A 21,108-nucleotide genomic window follows, 5' to 3' on the forward strand; every position below is an offset into this window, starting at 1 on the left:
TCCGCATCGCTGACAGCGGAGCTAAAAAACTCTTTTCATTATTCTGACTTACCCAGGAAATATGTAGATTACAAAATCGTCATAAGCAACAAAATGTTTTATCCATGGCGCTTCAACCTAATGAAAGAACAAATATTCTGTCAATTTGTCTGCAGACATAAAAAGTCATTTTTTGGTCACATTTTAAAATAACTTGTTTATGGTAAATATCTAACATTGCAGCTTTCAGCTGATCATGCCAAACAATTAAATAAAAATAGTGTCAGTGACACTTTGCTCATATTTAATTAGATGTGTAAAGCCTGAGTAAGTGTATGTACAATATTAAATGGGACAAAGTTGGCCATTTTTTATGAAAATAAAGAATAAATGATCATGACCATTTATTTGGCTGTTCACCGCTGTGAAACATCATGCATATAATTAATGGCTCCAGATCGAGAACGCAGTGTTAAGGGTTCCCCTACTATTGATGCCCTTAGCTGAGGTTACATTTTGATTGTTAGCTTTGCATGCAGAACTTGAGAAGCAATCCTTTCCTTTTTCATACCATTGTTTGTTGCAAAAGAGCACATTTTAGGCTTACATGTTCACACATGTGAGCTTATATAGCAGTGATGTCTGTCTGTCTGTCTGTCTGTGTGTTTATCTATCTTTTTGTTGGTTGGTCCGATATCTTAAAAACGGCTCATAAGATCAGAATCAATCTGGTACATAGATTCACGTAGCAAATGGCGAGAACTGATTAGTTTTTGGTGCGTATGGCTTGCATACTTTTATGCTCATTTGCATAATTAACAATTTTAGAAAAACAGATATACATTGAGAATGACTGCACACAATTCAATTTGATGAGATTTGCTACAAATGTTGATCACATCAACATATATCAGCTGTGAAAGGTATTAAGGGATGACATTAAATATAATTCCTAATTTGCATATTTAATGAAGTTTCCTAGTTAGGGATATTTATCTGAATTGACTCGACCAAAATTGACAAAGCTTGCTATGTACATTGAAGACACTATGATTACATTATTCAAAGATATTTAGCACTTTTTTTTCAGCCAATTCCTAATTTGCATATTTAATGAACTTTCCTAATTAGGGATATATACTAGTATTTATTTGATGAAAGTTGGTGAAACATGCTATGTATATTGGTGATACCAGGTAAAACAATATTGAAAGTCACTTCGCATTTCCATGTCAGGTAATTTATAATTTGCATATCTGATGATGATGTGGGGAACATTGTTCATGATGTTGATCATGAACACTTTCAATGAAGTTGCAAACATGTGGCAAAAGTTCAAATGCACACAAGACAGCAATACATAATTAAACACGTGAGCATTTTCAGTTCATATCTGGTTTGAATTGGCATTTCAAATGCCTACAAGTTGCTACAATCATGTAGCCATTAGCCAAAGCTAAGCACTGTGACCTATTGCCTAAATAGCAGAATTGTTTTTGTCTCATTTGTACCTCCACATATGTGATGATGGACTGTGGGCATAGAACAATCAAAATGGAGTAAAACGAAAGAATAAAAACTTCAGGAGACTGTCACGAAAGTATTGAGGTGATCATGAGATTGAAGCAATATACTTTGGTGACTAACGCGTAGATTATGGAGTGAATGCCAGTACTGTTTGCTGTGTATGCCCAGTCTCCGGTCATGACTGTGTGAATATGCTTTCAATATGGAAAGACTAAATTAGCTAAAGCTAAATTAGCTAAAAAAGGATGCTAACCTTCATCTGTACAATTTTGTGTTCGGCGGTACTGCTGAAACCACAAGATTGATTCGCTAGAGATGTACCCAACCAGCAACTGGAGACCAAAAGCCAGTCACACACAGCCCTGCCATGCGGAGCTTAGTAACTACAGCAGAACATTTTTGTATGGACGAGCCTTGGTTAAAAACATACAGGTATATACCCAGGAGTTAATCAGATTTCTAGGGGGTGAAGTTCTTTGTCTTGATTAACTCCTGGGTATATACCTGTATGTTTTTAACCAAGGCTCGTCCATACAAAAATGTTCTGCTGTAGTTACTAAGCTCCGCATGGCAGGGCTGTGTGTGACTGGCTTTTGGTCTCCAGTTGCTGGTTGGGTACATCTCTAGGCGAATCAATCTTGTGGTTTCAGCAGTACCGCCGAACACAAAATTGTACAGATGAAGGTTCACACGATATGTACGTGATCGTGGCATTAATTTTATGGTATTAACAGTAATTAGTGATCACGGCCAATTTCCTGTAAGCAGCTGTTTATGTTTGTTTAGCGGTCTTTGAGTTCAAGCAAACCACTATCTGAAAGTGCAGCAATCACTGCAAAGACTGCCATCTGATGCGAGTCACTGGAAGACAATGGCGACTGATGCCATTGTCAAGTCACAGTCATCAATTGTGGTTTGAAATAGCATTCAACTGCAATAAATAATTTTATGAGGCACAGATAAATACCCTCTTCAATAACATTCTCAATGATTTTGTTTGTCAAGAGGTAACCAACAATCGTACTATTGATCGATAGTACTCAGCAGTGTCACAATGTCACTGATGTTCAATCGCACCTCCGTGTTTCAAAGTTCAACAGATGATGATCATGTCATGTTTGAAAAAAAACACAGAATGGCAGAAAGATGTAAGTCTACTGTATGAAGACGTACATGTAGGTTTATCAAGATTTGCTCACCATAAAATGCAAAGAAAATATATTTTCTGTATTTGTTTCACTATCAGTATCATCGTAGCAATCTTACATTTACTTTTAGTTTTATCATAGAGCCATTAGGTCTATGGTTTTACATGTCAATTTTCATTTTTACAGTAGTTTGTTTTAGCGTGTGCTCCTCGTTATCCACTGTGCTGAAGTTTGTATGAAGGTTACAGGTCGCTCACGTACTCTTCCATACAATGATGTGAAGTCGTGTGCATAGTAATTTGCTATGTGATGGGGTTCAACCATGGCGGTTAATTCAAATTGCCTGGACACCCAGACACATATCAAACATTGCTGTGAAGAGCAAGATGACCATTTTATATATCCTTAAAGCCATCTATGGTCACTATTTGGGTTGGCTACTGATTTGACTGCAGATTTTTGCCATTGAAAAATTTGTAGAAAATTGCAAACTTGTCCCTTTAATAGTTTCTATTGGCCTTACCTTGTAATATTTATTATGTCCAGTGCATTGGAATGGATTTTGATGAACCATCCATCAAAAACCAAGGCAACGTACATAATGGTTGGCAACTGTTACAACGGACACACAATTGCCATGCAGCCTGGTACATCACAATGCTGATAAAATCTACCATGCAAAATTTAAGATGTCCTCGTGTAATACATGGAATTAAGGTAAGCAATATTTCCCATTTCGTTGAGCATAATATATAAGAAAACAACTTATTATTGTCTCAGCAGTCTTCGTTGATTTTCTAACATATTGACACTCCACACGGCTGTGGCGCTATCACTAGCCTCTTTCACCGCAGGATTGAGGTGAAAGGCATGAAAAATCCAGCATTCAGTACTCAGCAGTCCTTTTCTTCACCGGTTCAGATTATACCATCAACACTGCGAGCTGTTAACCCTTTGAGTGCCAAAGTCTATTCTTGTTGCCTCTACACAATATAAAGCCAACAATTTCTTTCAGATGTGGATGATTTTTTCCTGATTTTTCCCAAAATTTTGGTCAAAAAGTGTAGCCCATGAAAATTTATGTCCATTAAAGTCCTAAATCATTGATAAAATTACAGAAAGTTAGTAAAATGTAGCCCTGATACCTGATACTTGCAAACGCACACAGACACTTCCCTATCACTCCGCTGGCTGATGTTAGCAACGCCAGCTTAAGTTTTCAATAACAAAAATCATTTATTGAAAATAAAACTCGAAAATAAATAATTGTCGTCATTTTCACCCAAGGGTGAGCACGAAAATAAAATGATAGGTGTAAACAAAAAGGATCAAACACAAATACACCACACCAGGGAACCGCAACGATGCCATGCCAACTTGTGGCGTGAATCTTCAGTCACGTGAAGGAATTTTCCCAGCGTGGGGTAATTTCAGTGAAAGAATTTAGCAGTGGCCGAACGTTCCAAAAATGCACCCTACGGCAATTTCGCTGCAAAAATTCTCACATCAAAATTAATTAAAACTAGAGTGGAAGGGTCTGACCTACGTCTTCCTTCTTGTTTTTTAACAGTTAACTGACCTAGTGCAATGCCTTCAATTGTAGGGGGGATTATGACATCTGGAATTTTCCTGGATCAAAATTTCTTATCAGTTCTTGTGTGTCTTTCATGGAAAAGTTGCAAAAATTGGTCTGCAATGAAAAAATTAACCTAAGCTTTGTTTTTAGGATCAAAGTCCACTACAAATTGATACCAAATATAACAAAATTATGTTCACAGCCTTCAAATATCCTTGGTTGGTATGTCATTTAAGGTAACAGACTGAGAAAATTACTTAAAATATACAGATTTGGGGGTTTCCCAACACTTTGAGCAGATTTATCTAATAACATCTCTCTGAACTTATATACCAAATAACAAATAACAAAGCTATTTGAAAGTAGTTTTTGAGAACCAGTTTTCTTGACCGAAAATGACAAAATTGTCTTAAAAATACAAATTTACATATTTCAGGACAATTTACACATATCAAACTACAATCGCAATCATACCAATGGCAATCCATAATCCAATAACACTACTAGGGTCAAAATTCATAATACAATAGTTATAAACACAAAACAGCACAGAACAGACAGTAAATCACCGGTACACACAACAAAGTCAAATTCATGAAAGAAAGATATATGGACCCCTACCCAAAAGACCATTAAGTGATTCAGGTGTTTGGAAAATAGTAAGCGCCCACCATATATCAATCTAATCAAATAGGTAGTAGTCACAAACTAAGGCCCAATGTCACTGATGCCATCTGCGATCATTTGTCCAAGAGAGATATTGTATTTATCTACCAGCTTGCGATACCTGCCAAAAAAGCGTTTGAATGTAGAGACAAGTCTTTCTTAGGTGTAACCTTAATTTAACAGTTTGTAGGAGAGATGGCTATGTCTCTCTACAAAATCACCATATGAACTGCATGCTCTTGCATATCGAATAAGCTGGGAAATGTATAACCCATAAGCTGGTGAGAGTGGAATATTACTGATGAGGTGTGGGAAATTGATAATACTAAAGTTGAAATCATCTCTCTTGTCATATAGCCTAGTAGAAAGGTGACCAATAGGGAGCCTTCAGTAATTACTGGGGGGTGGGCCGGGGAATGGGGGGGAGGGTCACTTTTTAGAAAACATTTCATGGGGAGGGTCACTTTTTATAAACCTATCTTTGGGGGAAAATCACTTTTGACAGAAGCTGATTTTATTGCCAAAACAAAGCCAAGTATTAAAGCTGTATGTCCAGAGGTTTTAAAGAAAAAAAGATTTTTAAACATTTCTTGACCAAAAAGTACTCCAAATGGTAATTTTGTCAATTTTGTTGTAAGTTCAACAAATTATAAGAGTAACAAACACCCTTGCAAACATCGAACCCAAATTTTGGTTTCAGAGAAGAATAATTTTTACTTCAAAATGAAGAAAATAACCAAATATTCAGCAAAATTACAAAATTCAAGATATCTTCACGATATACATAAAACTGAATAAGGTCCACCCAAGGTACTTGCATACTAATTTTCCAAACAGCAGTTCTTGAGTTAGTAAGTTTTGACCATACAACATTTTTTAAGTTCATTTGCATAATTTGGGAAATGCAAACTTTTGAACAAAATCCCATCTGTAGCCCAGGATGCATCTACACACCTAATACCAAGCTGAAAGAGCAGAGATTCACAAGTTTTTCATATTGACGGACATACATACATACATACATATACACATACATACATGGTAGGGTGCAGACGCCACTGACTTCAGCTTATATGATAACCTCACATTGGTGTACCAAAAGTGAGCTAACAAAATCAATCGACTACATAATGTATACCGTTATCCTTTTACCAAATTCAAGAGAAATCGATGAGGCTTGTCTGAGATAATTGCATTGAAGGACGGATGCATGCAAGCATGCACACACGCATTCCATGGAAAAATTATCTTCTTATTCACTTAAATGTTTCATATTGTCTCAGCTGTCAATTTTCTTTGCAAGAAAGGAAAGCATTGCTGAGATTGATTTCACTTGATACATGTACATTATTTGAAGACGGGGTAAGAGCTAGCTCTGTGAGGTCATTTTGTCTTTCATCTTTCATCATTGACATTTGAAATTTTTTGTAATTCTTTATCGGTTTTCTTCATGATAAATTTTATTTACCATGAAGCACCCTGAACAACATGAGGTTGACTTCTGTATATCAACTGTTTCACATGTTATTAGCTATGTATATAATTGCATATGTGCAAATTAAAGTTCCACTGAATCATGCAAAACCTCACCCTTAGAAGTTGGCCTCTGATTGGATACACAGATTTGTCATTCACCAGAGAGTATGCTCCGAGTCCTGAGCAGTTGACAACGACATCATATTGACCTGAAAGCTTAAATGTCAGGAAAAAATTGGAGTCAGCTTGGAAAGTGGATAACTGTATTGTAATTTAATTTGAAACACAATGGTATTTCTCATGTGGCATGTGGCTTTTGTTCCAATACCTCTCTGGAAAACCAAATGTAGTGGCCATTTGGTAACAAGAAACAGTTCTTTTAGATCGATGGATGGTACAAACATACTTGAGTTTTAGAATAAACCTAATGCGCTTATCCCTGAGAACCTAAAATCCTCATAGGGTAACTAATTGGCTCATCTTATTATATAGGTATCTATGACCCCTTATAAACAGGGAGTATTTATAAAAGACTGAATCTGAGACTCTCAAATTGAAGAAGATACTAAATGTGACCTCATTTGCGATTATATCTGAAACTCTCATTCATTACAGTAACAGCAAATATGACTTGATCTGAGACTGTACCTGAGACTCTCAATGACCTTTTAAAATGACATGTGCGACTGGCGCTGAGAAGTCAGGAATCGAGACACATTCTAGCTCTTGACAAGACCCTTGACAAGAACAATCATGGCGTACGACGTGTTGACATTGACGTATTATATGTCTGTGCATTACCTTGGCTTTCTTTCCCCTTCATTTCTCATATCTCATATTACGGTAAATTATGGAAAATAAAGGTCAATAAAACAAATACTCTATATGTATAAACATGATATACTACTCAGTTTTTCGAGTGTGTTACAATGCATGTACATGTAGTACTTACTATTCAAACTACCCCACTGCATTATACTGAAGTTCAAGAAAGGTATTAAAGTCAGTTCTTACTTTACAATCGATTTAGCTGGTGCATTTATGTAACTCACTGAGAATATTGATAAAATATGGTGAATAGAACCAATAAATGGGGACTAAGACATGAAACTAGCGAAAATAGAGAGAGAAAGGGCCGATGTCAGATGCACACTTCGTGGTATCGGCCATCGTTCACGCTATACTGTTAATCAAACCATTGATGTCACGTCCGCTTCTAGCTCAATGCGTCCGGTGAGGACGTACTTTTACCTTTGACTTTCATGAAGTTTTACATTCATTTGTGAATTTTTAGCTCCGCTGTCAGCGACGTGGAGCTTATCAAATAGATTGATTTTCCGTCGTCGTCCGTCAACAATTGCCTTCTCCTCTGAAACCGCAAGTCCAATTGCCTTGAAATTTCATATGCAGTTCACCTGGGGTGACCTCACCTAAGTCTGTTCAAATTGTGGTGAAATTTGCATATTTGTATTTTTGGGGCATTTTTTGGTGTTTTTGGTAAAAAAATCTTCTTCTCTGAAACCGCTTGTCCGATTGTTTTGAAATTTGATATGCAGTTTACTTAGGGTGACTTCAGTCAGATTTGTTGAAATCGTGGTGAAATTTGCATACTTGTATTTTTAAGGCAATTTTTGTCATTTTTGGTAAAAAAATCTTTAAAAATCTTCTTCTTCAAAACTACCTGTCAGATTGCTTTGATATTTGGCACATATGTCCCTAGGGATGATCTATTTCAGATTTGTTCAAATTGTGCAGAAATATGCAAATTTGCATTTTTAAGGCAATTTTTGCCATTTTTGGTCAAAAAATGTATTTCTCAAAAAGTACTGGTCTGATAGCTTTGAAATTTGGTATACAGGTTTCTATAGATGAACTTAGTAATATATTGAATTTCTAATGAAATCTGTAATTTTGTATTTTTGGGGCAATTTTTGCCATTTTTGGTCAAAAAATGTGTATTTTCAAAACTACTCATCTGATAGCTTTGAAATTTGGTATACAGGTTTCTAGAGATGAAGTAAATGATATTTATTGAAATAATGATGAAATCTGCAATTTTGTATTTTTGGGGCAATTTTTTCCATTTTTGGTCAAAAAATGTGTATTTCCAAAACTATTCACCTGATAGCTTTGCAATTTGGTAAACAGGTTCCTACAGATCACCTTAATATTATTTATCAAAATTATGATGAAATCTGCGATTTTGTAATTTTTGGACAATTTTTGCCATTTTTGGTCAAAAAATGTGTTACTCAAAAAGTACTGGTCTGATAGCTTTGAAATTTGGTATACAGGTTTCTACACATGAGCTAAGTAATATATATTGAATTTCTGATGAAATCTGTAATTTTGTATTTTTGGGGCAATTTTTGCCATTTTTGGTCAAAAAATGTGTATTCCAAAACTACTCATCTGATAGCTTTGAAATTTGGTATACAGGTCCCAATAGATGAACTAAATGATATTTATTGAAATAATGAGGAAATCTGCAATTTGTATTTTTGGGGCAATTTTTTCCATTTTTGGTCAAAATATGTGTATTTCCAAAACTATTCACACCTGATAGCTTTGCAATTTGGTAAACAGGTTCCTACAGATCACCTTAATATTATTTATCAAAATTATGATGAAATCTGCGATTTTGTAATTTTTGGACAATTTTTGCCATTTTTGGTCAAAAAATGTGTTACTCAAAAAGTACTGGTCTGATAGCTTTGAAATTTGGTATACAGGTTTCTACACATGAGCTAAGTAATATATTGAATTTCTGATGAAATCTGTAATTTTGTATTTTTGGGGCAATTTTTGCCATTTTTGGTCAAAAAATGTGTATTTCCAAAACTACTCATCTGATAGCTTTGAAATTTGGTATACAGGTCCCAATAGATGAACGAAATGATATTTATTGAAATAATGAGGAAATCTGCAATTTTGTATTTTTGCAATTAGGGCAATTTTTCCATCTTTGGTCAAAAAATGTGTTTCTTGAAAAGTACTGGTCTGATAGCTTTGAAATTCGATATGCAGGTTCCTACAGATAAACTAAATTTGATCTTTTGAAATTATGATGAAATCTGCAATTTTTATATTGGGGGGCAATTGTTGCCATTTTTTGTCAGAAAATTTTATTCTTGAAAAACTACTCATCAGATAGCTTTGATTGACATGTTCTTAGGGATGATCCGATGTGATATATTCAGAGTATGATGAAATCTTCAATTGTGTATTTTTGCAACTATTTTAGCCACTTTTTTCTGGCCACTGAATTGAGCTATCAAAGATTTTCACCTTCTTCATCAACATGTGTCAAAAATAGTTATTCTCTACATAAACACAGCGGAGCTATATCGGCCGTTAGGTCGCTTGTTTTTTAGTACTAATTGATTTGACAATCGGGCTTGCTTGTAAATCAACACATATTGAAACACTTGCTCATTTGGCCACGGTCCTGTGGAGGGACCGTGGTTTGGCTCTTGATTTCCATTAGTTCGAATTCATATGATGCCGAATTTGCAATTTCGCGTCTGTTGAACAGCTGCAGCTGTGTCATTCCGTGTCTGACAGTAGACAGCTATCATGAATGAACAATTAAAAGCCCCTATTTAAATGACATGATATCAGTTGTTGTTTCAAAAATTTTTTCCTTTCTGTTAGAAACTCCATAATGATGTTTTGGAAATCAAATGGGAAATGCCATATTCTTGGTGCTCTGATCGATCCGTCCATTGAGGTAAATTTCACTTCCATTATCTGCCAATGGATGTAAGAAAATTGATGATCCGCCTCAGTAAATATCTGAAGTTTCTACGGGAAATCTCTTGTTTGTTCACGGATCTTTTTTCTTCTTTCATTTTAGTTTCAAGTTGTTTATAGGGTAAGGAAGCTTAAAATCCATCAAAACATCGCTCTAGGGTCTATGATCAAAAGCATGAGCGCGTTTTGTCATCAGCTGTCGGCAGGTTGTTTTCCAAACTGCGACAGGGTCTCGGAAACCCGCCATAGTGTCACAGGACGCTAGACCGAGATTGCATGCAATTGAGTGCTATCGTCTGGTCCGTTTCAAGGTCAATTGATGATGAACAAGTCATTGACAATGACACAGTCCCCACTTGTTAATGGGTACTTTAATTACAAGTCCTCTGAGAGGAAAGAGTCCTCTTCATTAATCATGTCAGTGATTAACAAGTCATCGTTGATGACAGTCCCCACTTGTTAATGGGTACTTTGATTAAAAGTCCTCAGACAGGATAGAGTCCTCAATTAGGACTGTGATAAAAATACTTTGATACAGATGGAGCTCAATGGCCAAGAATGAGTTCCATGGTGGTGAAAACATAAAACCAATGTAGGCCGCTATCCTAATTACAAAAGGTTATTAAATGAGTCAATTAGGAATTAATCAACAGGATGTTGCCAAACATTTTTGCATACTATCCTAACACTAACAGATTATCACCGGTACCAAATTTCATAAAGTTTGATGCACTATTTACAACATTATGAGATCAACATCTGTATCAAGTTTCATAAAATTTGACGCAGTATTTGTGGATATATCACTCTAATTTGGAAAGTTCATTACATATGCAATGACAAATTAGTTAAAATGACACTGATGATGTCTTTTTTAACTGTTAAAGCAATGTGAGCTTAACATCTGTACCAAGTTTCATAAAATTTGATGCAGTATTTCTTGACATATCAGCCTAATTATGAAACTTCAGTAATTGACATGATACTGCTACATGCCTTGAAACAAATTGACGTGCGTATGTATGAAATAGGTCAATGTCAGAAATGATAAAAGCACACAAACTTATTGAAGGAGCTAACTACCTGGTAAATTTTTTTTTTACAGCAGAATGGCTTAATTGAAACTAATAGTAATATTCTCATGAGAAATACAAAAATGCAAGTTACTTAAATATTCGTAAAGTTGCAATGATAATCATCATAGCTGAGAGGAGGACAACTAAGTAGAACTTTAAGTAGTTGGAAGGTTGATTCCTGATTAGAAAAGTGACATTAATGTTAGACTATACAACACCTCTTGTATTTAGATTTTCTTCCAGTGAAAGTATTTGCTTTTAATATGCAATACCTGTTCAAGAGAATCCAAGTGTTTCTTAATCATGATCCCTCCTTGTAATTTGAACCTGAAAAAGAAAATTGAACTAGTCATTGTAAATGACACAGTCCCTGCCTGTAATTTAGGTGATTTGATTTGATATAACTACATTGAAGTCAAAATAATGTAGCTCTTAGAATATGTGACTGGTAAGAATATGTATAGTCATCAGGACATTGTGTCATAGCACCTTGTCTTTGTGCAAATTTTAAATGCCAGAAACATTGATGAGGTACATCAGGGCACTAGTTGATATCTACTGTATGGCTTACTTATATAAATCAATAATTATGCAAATAAGCAAATCATAATATGTCGCACTTATCTTACTTTGTGCATAATTTAAACTAGGTATGACCAGTGTATCTCAGAAGTCTGATTACATTCAGATGCTCTCTTTTGATATATGTCCTAATTACAGAAAGACATTTAATATGCAAATCAGCTAATAATGAGCAGTTGTTTTTAATGTATATCCGTTTTTTCTAAAATCATTAATTATGTAAATGAGCAAAAAGTATGCAAGCCACACCCACCAAAAACTAATCAGTTCATGCCATTTGCCAACTGAATGTATGTACCAGATTTGATTCTGATCTGACCAGCCATTTTTGAGATGTCGGACTAACAGACAGACAGACAGACAGACAGACAGACAGACATTGCTACGACATATGCTGACCTGTGTGAACATGTGAGCAAAAAAGGGGGTTAGCCATTTCCCAAAACTATCTAACCGCTGTTCCGTTTGGCTCTAATTTAACAAATCAGAACCTTCAACACAGTCTGAACATCTGTATCAAATATCAACAGTCTTTTCAGTAGAGTTTGACTTTTTGTCTTTTAAGGAAAATTTTTACTCTCTGAGGTGAGTTGAACCCAACCACAATAACACAATTGTGTTAAAAATCTTAGAGGATGGTGTTTGCAGACAGCAGCTTGGATTGTGTAAGCATGTGATTTATGAAATGTATATCACGAGTGAAATCACTGCAACATTAAAACTTACAAGTAAAGACGTGATTATATGTTTCAGTTTAATCCCCTAAAATTGTAAAATCCCCTCAAAAATTCCTGTAGAGGGGACAAGTCCCCCCTGGTGTAGCATCCTAGATGAAAGACTGATTATCGATATTGCTCCATTTACCTGCATATGACTATCAGTCATTTAAGGTGAAGTACTACGAATTACGTCAAAATTAAGTTGTGGTGTCATTTTCTTGAAACTTTGCACAAATATTCTTGGAAGTTGTGCAAGTGCAAAAATAAAATAAAAAATGGGGGTCACCATGCTCGTTTCCATGGAAACGGACGTTAAAATGGCGTCGTTAGAAATAAATAACCAGATATGAACTGAAAATGCTCACGTGTTTCATTATATATTGCATTTATGTGCAAATTTAAAGTGTTATGATCAACACAATGAATTTCACCACAGATCAATTCTAAAGGTCATTAAGTATTCAAATATGTAATTAGCTGAAATAAAATAATTAATTTCTTTGAGTACTGTCATTGTATCACAATATAGCATGTGTAATTACCTTTGGTCAAGTCTTCAAGCTCTATATGCCAAACCGTGAAAGCTTGTTAGCTATTTATGCAAATTATGAATTAGCTGACATGAAAATGCAAAATGACTTTCAATACTGTTATAACCTGGTATAATGATCAATGTACACAGCATGTTTCGCCAAATTTTATCAAGTAAATGCCAGTATATATCCCTAATTTGGAAGGTTCATTAAATATGCATATTGGGAATTGGCTGAAAAAAATGTCAAATGACTTTCAATAATCTTGTATCATAGTATCTTTAATGTACATAGCAAGTTTTGCCAACTTTGGTCAAGTCAAAACAGATAAATATCGCTAATAAATGCGGGATATCGGACCGCAGGCGGGCGAAGATTGCATTATAAGCGCGCCAACCCAAACTCACTGCATGGACATCACATTTACGAATCGAAGTCCAAAGTCAACTACGTCATTGTTAGAATAAGAGAGGTTTTCCATCACACGGGAGCATACCACCACAAATTTTGCACAGATGGCGTTGCACTGGCATTGAAAAAGGGTGCATGGGAGCATGGGAACGCGGGCAGTTTCCCTCGCTATGGGTAGGAAATGCATTGAGCAAGACACACTTCCGGGTTCGCAAAAAAACGAGGATCCCATTTACGGGGCGCTCAAATATAACTATTTGCTGTGATACATAGCAGAGGCGTATATGTTTGTGATGCTGAGAATAACATCAGTAAATAAATGACGGGTTTTAAAAGTTGACGTTTTTTGCGATGAAACAGACTTCTGAAGGTAGCTCGCTTGGGGAACACGTCATCCCGGCCGCTGTCCGCTTTGACCCCAGTAATTCACACTGGTTTTGGTCGGCCCCAGGTACCCAAGTCACTTCGACCCCGTCACACTTTTGCCTACATGTCCACGGAGACGATTCAACATGTTCCACAACAAAGCCAAGACAAAAATTGAAAATATCAATAAAATGGCTTCACAAAGGCTGAAATACACGATACTCGATGAAGTATGAAGTTTATGAAATGAAATCAAAATTGACAACACAAGTGTTTGTCTCGGGTAATACCAGTTGAACTATTCTACAGACTGTATTTTTCCATACAGTGCAGTATTTGTCAGTGACAAATTAATCTTTGCAATACATTTTTTTGCGATGAGCTGGAAATTTGATTAATATCGAGTTAATGTACATAAATATTCCGTTATTTACTGGGACACGTTATTTTCTCGATCCGCTATCTGCGGACTACATGCTGAAGTACATTGACTGTTCATGTCAACGATCGTTTCTCCCTCTGCAGAGTTTCTGTATCCCGTTCAACAACGCTGTACCTCGATCACACGATAGTGACGCTATGTAGCTGTGCAGTATTGAAACTTATCATAAAATGGCCACCTCGTCTAACAGTAACACGTATTGTCGGGATTATCGTACGGAAAAAAAGACTGCAAAAGTAAGACTTATGAATCTTCATCAGAATTAAACACATCATGATTGTACACGAGTATCAACCGTGAATGCACGTGAGCTAGGCAGTTACACAAGCATGGTACGCTACATGCATAGCCCTACGAGTATGGCGACAGTGTCCGGCTTTGGCTACGCCGCCTACCGGAGGTGGGAGGCGGCGTAGCCAAAGCCGGACACTCTCGTCATACTCGTAGGGCTAGCTACATGCACTGCCGCGATGCCGATCGTATGCATTCCAAGGCCTATCCCGGAATTTGTTTCACAAACAACCTCAAAGGAGAGCAAACATACTTCTATGGACAATGACGAACATGTTTCTTGGCGAAGCAAAATCAAAACAGTGCAGAAGTACATGAAGTAGGTCATGGCCTTGGACTCTGTGCACGAACCTGATTGGACACTTCAATACCTTTGACCCAAAGTTATTATTCATCAGCACTTCCATGCCATGAGGCTAGGTAGAGAACGTATGTACTCATTTCTGGCGATCGAGACAGCGAGGGAAACAATCAATTACCAAGGATAAAGCTAATTTGCTAAACGATATTTTATCTTGAATAGTGAGTTGAATGAGTAATAAAATATCATATTTTTAATGTTCAATACGAGGTTGAAACACGGAGGGACCGTGGTTGAAACCAGAGCTATCCAGCTGTAGCCAACCTGGACAAGCACATTTCACAGCGCCCTCAAACAGTCGATTGTTTTCACTTGTCATACGCGGCGTAACAGAAAAATTAAAACTTCATAACTTCATTAATATCCAAGCCACGCCCACCAAAACCTTTTCAGTTCTAGCCATTTGAATTCTGAAGATGTCTACCAAATTTGACTGAAATACGTTCAGCCGTTTTGAGAAATGACCAACAGACAGACAGACAGACAGACAGACAGACAGACAGACACACAGACAGACAGACATCGCTGCGACATATGCTCACGTGTTCACACGTGAGCAAAAAATGATATAATTCACTTAAACTAAAGAAAGCAATTATAAAAAGCTTAGCAAATGAGTTAATTTTAATAAATACCAAGACTTAAGATCCATATCTATCGAATGTATAGTTTTCATGATGTTTGTAAAGAAAGTTTTACATAAGTATTGATTACAAATGACGATATCGAAATTATATCACTACATAATTTTCGAACTTTCTTCCTGTCGCTTTGAATTGTGTCATTTTGACCAAACTTGGCGAATAAAATCCTGACATAATACCATTTAGTTTACACTTTTAATAAAAGGGTGATACCACGCTACTTTTTACAATATCTCCAGGTGAATGGGTAATATGCGCCATGTAAATGGGAGAGAAATGTTAATTTTTCGCTCATATATGATAAAAATAGTGATAATAATCACTGTTCGCTCCCATATAGTTATCAAAACAAACCAACAATTGTATGAAACATGGACATACACATACAGACAGACTGACATTCACAGACTGGCACAGAGTGATGACATTGACCCCAAATGTACCTTGGCCCATGAAGAGTGATAAAGATATAACAAAAAGCTGAATGTAATGATAAAATAGTTAAGTATAGGCCTACAGACACTGAGGGTGAATATGTTACAGCAATTTGATTAGTTTCTTTCCATTTTCTACTTCTGTGATAATTTTTAAGGCAACAAAACTGCAAGGCAGTTTTAATATGCATTGACAAACATGTTATCTTTTACAAGCACACAGCAAACTGTTCATGATTTTTCATTTACAATATTTGACATAGACTGAAATACATAACATGCAACCGATATTTACATTTTGCCCATGCAACAGATACATGGAGAGATTTCAACATACAATCATCAACTCAGAAACCCTACAGGGAAAAGTAAACATTGTTTTCTTCCAGAACAGCTGGTACATCCACATCTGGAGCAACTTACAAACTTAACCAATTATACAAGGATGATGACACAAGAGATAAAGTTAGGAAATTAACTGTGGTTACTTGACTATTCCTTTCAAATCCTTACCTAACTTGATTGACATCTTAAACTAAAATACACTGCATGGTTAATTGCACACAAAATACATCAGGGGTGTACCATTTGATAAAAGGGGGTTGTCTGGAAGATTGATGAGGAACATTATCTTTTTTATCCGATACATTATACATTCTTTTTTCCCACTATCCCACCTTTTTTTTGACAATCCTTCTGTGGCTGATTTTTTTATTGACATTTGTTTGGATTTTTTTCAAAATCTGCCAGGACCCCCCCCCCCCCCCCCTCCATCACTCTTTATCATTGAAAAAAACTTTGAATATATTTGTTGGAAACCAAACCTGCTGAAATCACCTCAGCTATGTTTTCTCATTATTTTTACCGCATTTCAACACCAAATACAGTTTACCATTTCAAATGCTTACTGAATCACTGCATTATCTTAAACACAGGGCCAATGTCCCTGAAGCTACTATAGACATGGATACAAAATTAAGTATTTCCTCACTGTATGAAATCATCTCACTAAGGTCATCCTAGGGACCTGTTAGCCAAATATTAAAGCTGTCTGACCAGCGGTTTTGAAAAAAACAAGCGACCCAATAGTCGACAGAGCTCTGCTGTGTTATGTAGAGAGCAACTTTTCGTGACATATGTATTGATGAAGAAGGTTGAGATCTTTGATAGCTCATTTCAGGATGGCCTGACCTAAAATGGCAAAATTAGCTGCAAAAATACAAAATTGATGATTTCATCATAATTATTGATAAAAATTTATACCAAATATCAAAGCTATCACATGACTAACTTTTGAGAAACAAATATTTTGACCAAAAACGGCAAAAATTGACCCAAAAATACAAAATTGAAGATTTCATCAAATTTCACTATATCACACTAAGAGAACCCCTAGGAACCTGTATACCAAATATCAAAGTCATCAGACAAGTAGTTTTTGAGAAACACATTTTTTGACCAAAAATGGCAAAAATTGCACCAAAAATACAAAATTGCAGATTTCATCATATATTCTATATATCATATTTAGTTTATCTGTAGGAACCTGTATACCAAATATCAAAGCTGTCAGACGAGCGGTTTTGATGAAATAATTTTTGAAACAAATGACAAAAAAATGCCTTAAAAATACAGATTTGCATATTTCATCACAATTTGAACAAATCCAAGTTGGGTTATCCCTAGGGACCTGTATACCAAATATCAAAGCTGTCTGACCAGCGGTTATGAAGAAGAAGATTTTTTACCAAAAATGCCTTTTTTGGCACTAATTTGCATATTTTCAACAATATCAAAAAATCAAAAAAGCACAATCATTTCAGGTCAGCCAAAAGTACTTACATGCAAATTTTTCATGTAATCTGCTCAGTGGTTATTGAGTTTTTCAATTTTGACTGTTTTTACATTTTTCATTAATTTGCATATTTTGGCAATGACAACTTCATTTGAACAAAATCTCATCTACAGCCCATCATCCATGTACACACCAAATATCAAGATGAAATGTGTAGCGGTTTTGGAGTTTTTGATGTTGACGGACAGACATACAGACATACAGACATACATACATACAGACATTTTCCTAGCCTATAAGAATAGCTTCCATTGCCATATATACATATGGCTATGGGAGCTAAAAACCAGCTTCCTAGGGGTCAAAATATGACAAGGTTATAGGTCACATGTATTTCTAAGAGACTGGGTCAAAAAATTAGGTAAAAGCGCAATTTCAAAAATGACAGGTGATGTTAAATACATGCGCTACAAAGTAACCCATTTGCGACAGGCTGGAGTTAAATCTGCGCAGAAATGTTCTAAAGCGTGTGCGCGTCCGAATTCGTCGCCCTTTACCTTAATAACAGGATAATCCTATTACAGGTATTTGAAAGCATAACTTTATGAGTTAATTACCTTGCAGTCAACCAGGGGAGGTATCTAGGTCCTTCACACATGATAGAAGTGAAAAACCAACCATGCCTGCAACACAAATCATTCAAAATGTTAGTACACACACACATTTCTGATAACATATTTACTGTTCCTGAAAAAACAACTCCTTTGGGAGAATAACCAGTGTAAATCTGAGGTCTAGGTCTCTTTCAGGGAAGGAAAAGGGCAGGTATATAGGAGTATCTCAAACAATTTACTCCGAGTTCCAAAACGAGTCGGACTTTCAAGTCCGAGTACTCGGACTTGCATACACTGAGTTACTGCTTACTTGGACTTGAATACTCCAAGTACACAGCGTACTCAGACTTTAATACGCCAAGTAATATGTGGACCTATAAATGCATATTCGCCAAGCCGAACAAGACCAGATGTTTAGAAACACACTTGTTTTATTACTCACACAGTTTACAGCTCGATGTGTCAAAAATCTGCTCTTTAGAAGGAAAGTATCTCACTTTCACCATGTATAGTAATCTGTTGTGCAATGTGTAAACCTTCACAAGAAAGCTGCTGCCACAGCAGGGAAGTTTTTTGACAGATGATTTCGGTTGTCCATGCACTCCCGTGAATATTATTTAGGCCTGACATTTATAATAAAACCTTAAACTTGAGGAAAGCCCAGCCAGTACCTGAGTTCAATATCTTGCAATAATTCCATTAGCAAAATCAATGCATGACATCACAAGTCAAGTCAGGTTGTTATCTCTGACCAAGTGGTCACTCGATTCATACCATAAACAAGTTAAGCACACTGTGCTCATTTTATTTTGAAAACTTATCAGTTTAATTATTTTATCAAGACATAAATATGCCTAAAAAGTTTGGGCAAGTCTATGATATGGCCTTGTCCCCCAGCCTAGCCACATACATCACAGGTCAGGTCATTCAACCAGATAAAAACAGAAAATGCTCACGTGTTTCAGGATATATTGCTTCAGTATATATTGCAGTTGTCTGTGAATTTAAATTTTTGCCATGTTTCACCAACTTGGGTCAAGATAATCCAGGTATATCCCAAATCAAATATTAAATATTCAAATTAGGAATTGGCTGAAGTAAAAACGCTTAGTGACTCTCAATAATGCTGTATCATACTATCTTCAATGTACATAGCAAGTTTCATCAACTTTGGTCAAGTCAATCAAGATATATAACCCTAATAAGGAAAGTTCATTAAATATGCAAATTAGGAATTAGCTGCAGTAAAAATCCAAACTAACTTTCAAGAATGTTGTATCATAGTATCTCTAATGTACATAGCAAGTTTGGTCAAGTTTGGTCAAGGCAGTCAAGATATATAACCCTAATTAGGAAAGTTCAGTAAATATACAAATTTAATTTAGTAATTGGCTGAAGTAAAAATCCACAATGACTTTCAATAATGTTGTATCATAGTATCCCCCATGTGCATAGCAAGTTTGGTCAAGGCAATAAAGATATATAACCCTAAGTAGGAAACTTCATTAAATATTCAAATTGGGAATTGGCTGAAGTTAAAATGCTTATCACACACTTTCAGTAATGTTAAATCATAATATCTTCAATATACATACCAAGTTTTGTCAATTTTTGATTCAGTCAATTCAGATATATATCCCTAATTAGAAAAGTTTGTCAAATATGCAAATTAGCAATTAACTTTAATGTCACACCATTATGCCTTTTATGGCCAATAAATCCTTGTGTGATCAATATTTGCAGCAAATCTCTTCAAATTCTGTGCAGCCTTTCTCAATGTATGTCTGTTTTTTCTAAAATCATTAATTATGCAAATGAGCATAAATATGTAAGCCACACCCACCAAAAACTAATCAGTTCTTGCCATTTTCAAACTTAATCTATGTAGCAAATTTGATTCTGAACCGATAAGCCATTCTTGAGATATTGCGCCAACAGACAGACATACAGACCAACAGACAGAGATCACTGTGACATATGCTCACGTATGTGGACACGTGAGCAAAAAAGGCGTCTCAATTCTAATGACTCACGATGATCATGAAAAGTTGTGCCCAATTCAATTACCAAATCAGGATCTGACCTGGTAATGAAAGAAAGGCCTGTGTTTAAAGAAAAGAAAAGACAAACTCATAATTTTCTCAAAAATTAGCTACGCCAGACAACAACGACTTGATTGTGTTGTACAAGATACAAAGATCAGAGCTAGATCAGACAGATCACAGTGAATAGAGGGACCATAGACAGATCGACTCTTTTCTTTGAACTCATGAGCCTACAAGAAGTAATGCATACACTGTTTGCAAATTTTTATCACAAGTTTCAAGTCTGATTTAGCCGTTCCTTGGCGTATACAAGTCCCAGTAAACAGTTTTACTCGGCGTATGCAAGTCAGAGTACTCAGACTTGTAAGTCCAACTCAGTTTTGGAACTCAAAGTATGCTGTTGAAGGCACACTTATATACCTTGAAAAGGCCAACAGGATGGCCAACGTTTAACCAACTTGAACCAATCTGTTAGCTCAGTTGGTAGAGCATCCGAACTGTATTTGGGGGAAGTGAGTTCAAGTCCTATATGGGTCATTTTTTCAAGCCCCACAAATTTCAGATGTAGTTGTGTGATTTTTCTTATTAGCTTCTATATATAGATATAGATAGATGGATAGAATAACACAAATTACTTTCAGTACAAAGTAATAATATCTGTTACATGTTA

At 35.9% G+C, this 21,108-nt stretch overlaps 1 protein-coding gene across 4 annotated transcripts in view; it reads right to left on the reverse strand.

The window, feature by feature from the left end:
* The window catches only part of LOC139132409 (D-aspartate oxidase-like), an 86,953-nt gene that overhangs the window by 20,379 nt on the left and 45,466 nt on the right, over positions 1 to 21,108 (reverse strand). For 3 of the 4 annotated variants that reach the window (XM_070698755.1, XM_070698756.1, XM_070698758.1), the window contains 4 exons: positions 18,397 to 18,462; positions 11,474 to 11,528; positions 6,487 to 6,588; positions 53 to 117 (listed from right to left, as the gene is read on the reverse strand). In XM_070698755.1, the coding sequence (XP_070554856.1) occupies positions 53 to 117; positions 6,487 to 6,588; positions 11,474 to 11,528; positions 18,397 to 18,462 (288 nt within the window). The remainder of the gene's footprint in view (positions 1 to 52; positions 118 to 6,486; positions 6,589 to 11,473; positions 11,529 to 18,396; positions 18,463 to 21,108) is intronic. The other variant, XM_070698757.1, reaches the window with a different exon arrangement.

The sequence above is a fragment of the Ptychodera flava genome, chromosome 5 (genome assembly GCF_041260155.1).
Source record: "Ptychodera flava strain L36383 chromosome 5, AS_Pfla_20210202, whole genome shotgun sequence".
NCBI classification, from domain to species: Eukaryota; Metazoa; Hemichordata; class Enteropneusta; family Ptychoderidae; genus Ptychodera; species Ptychodera flava.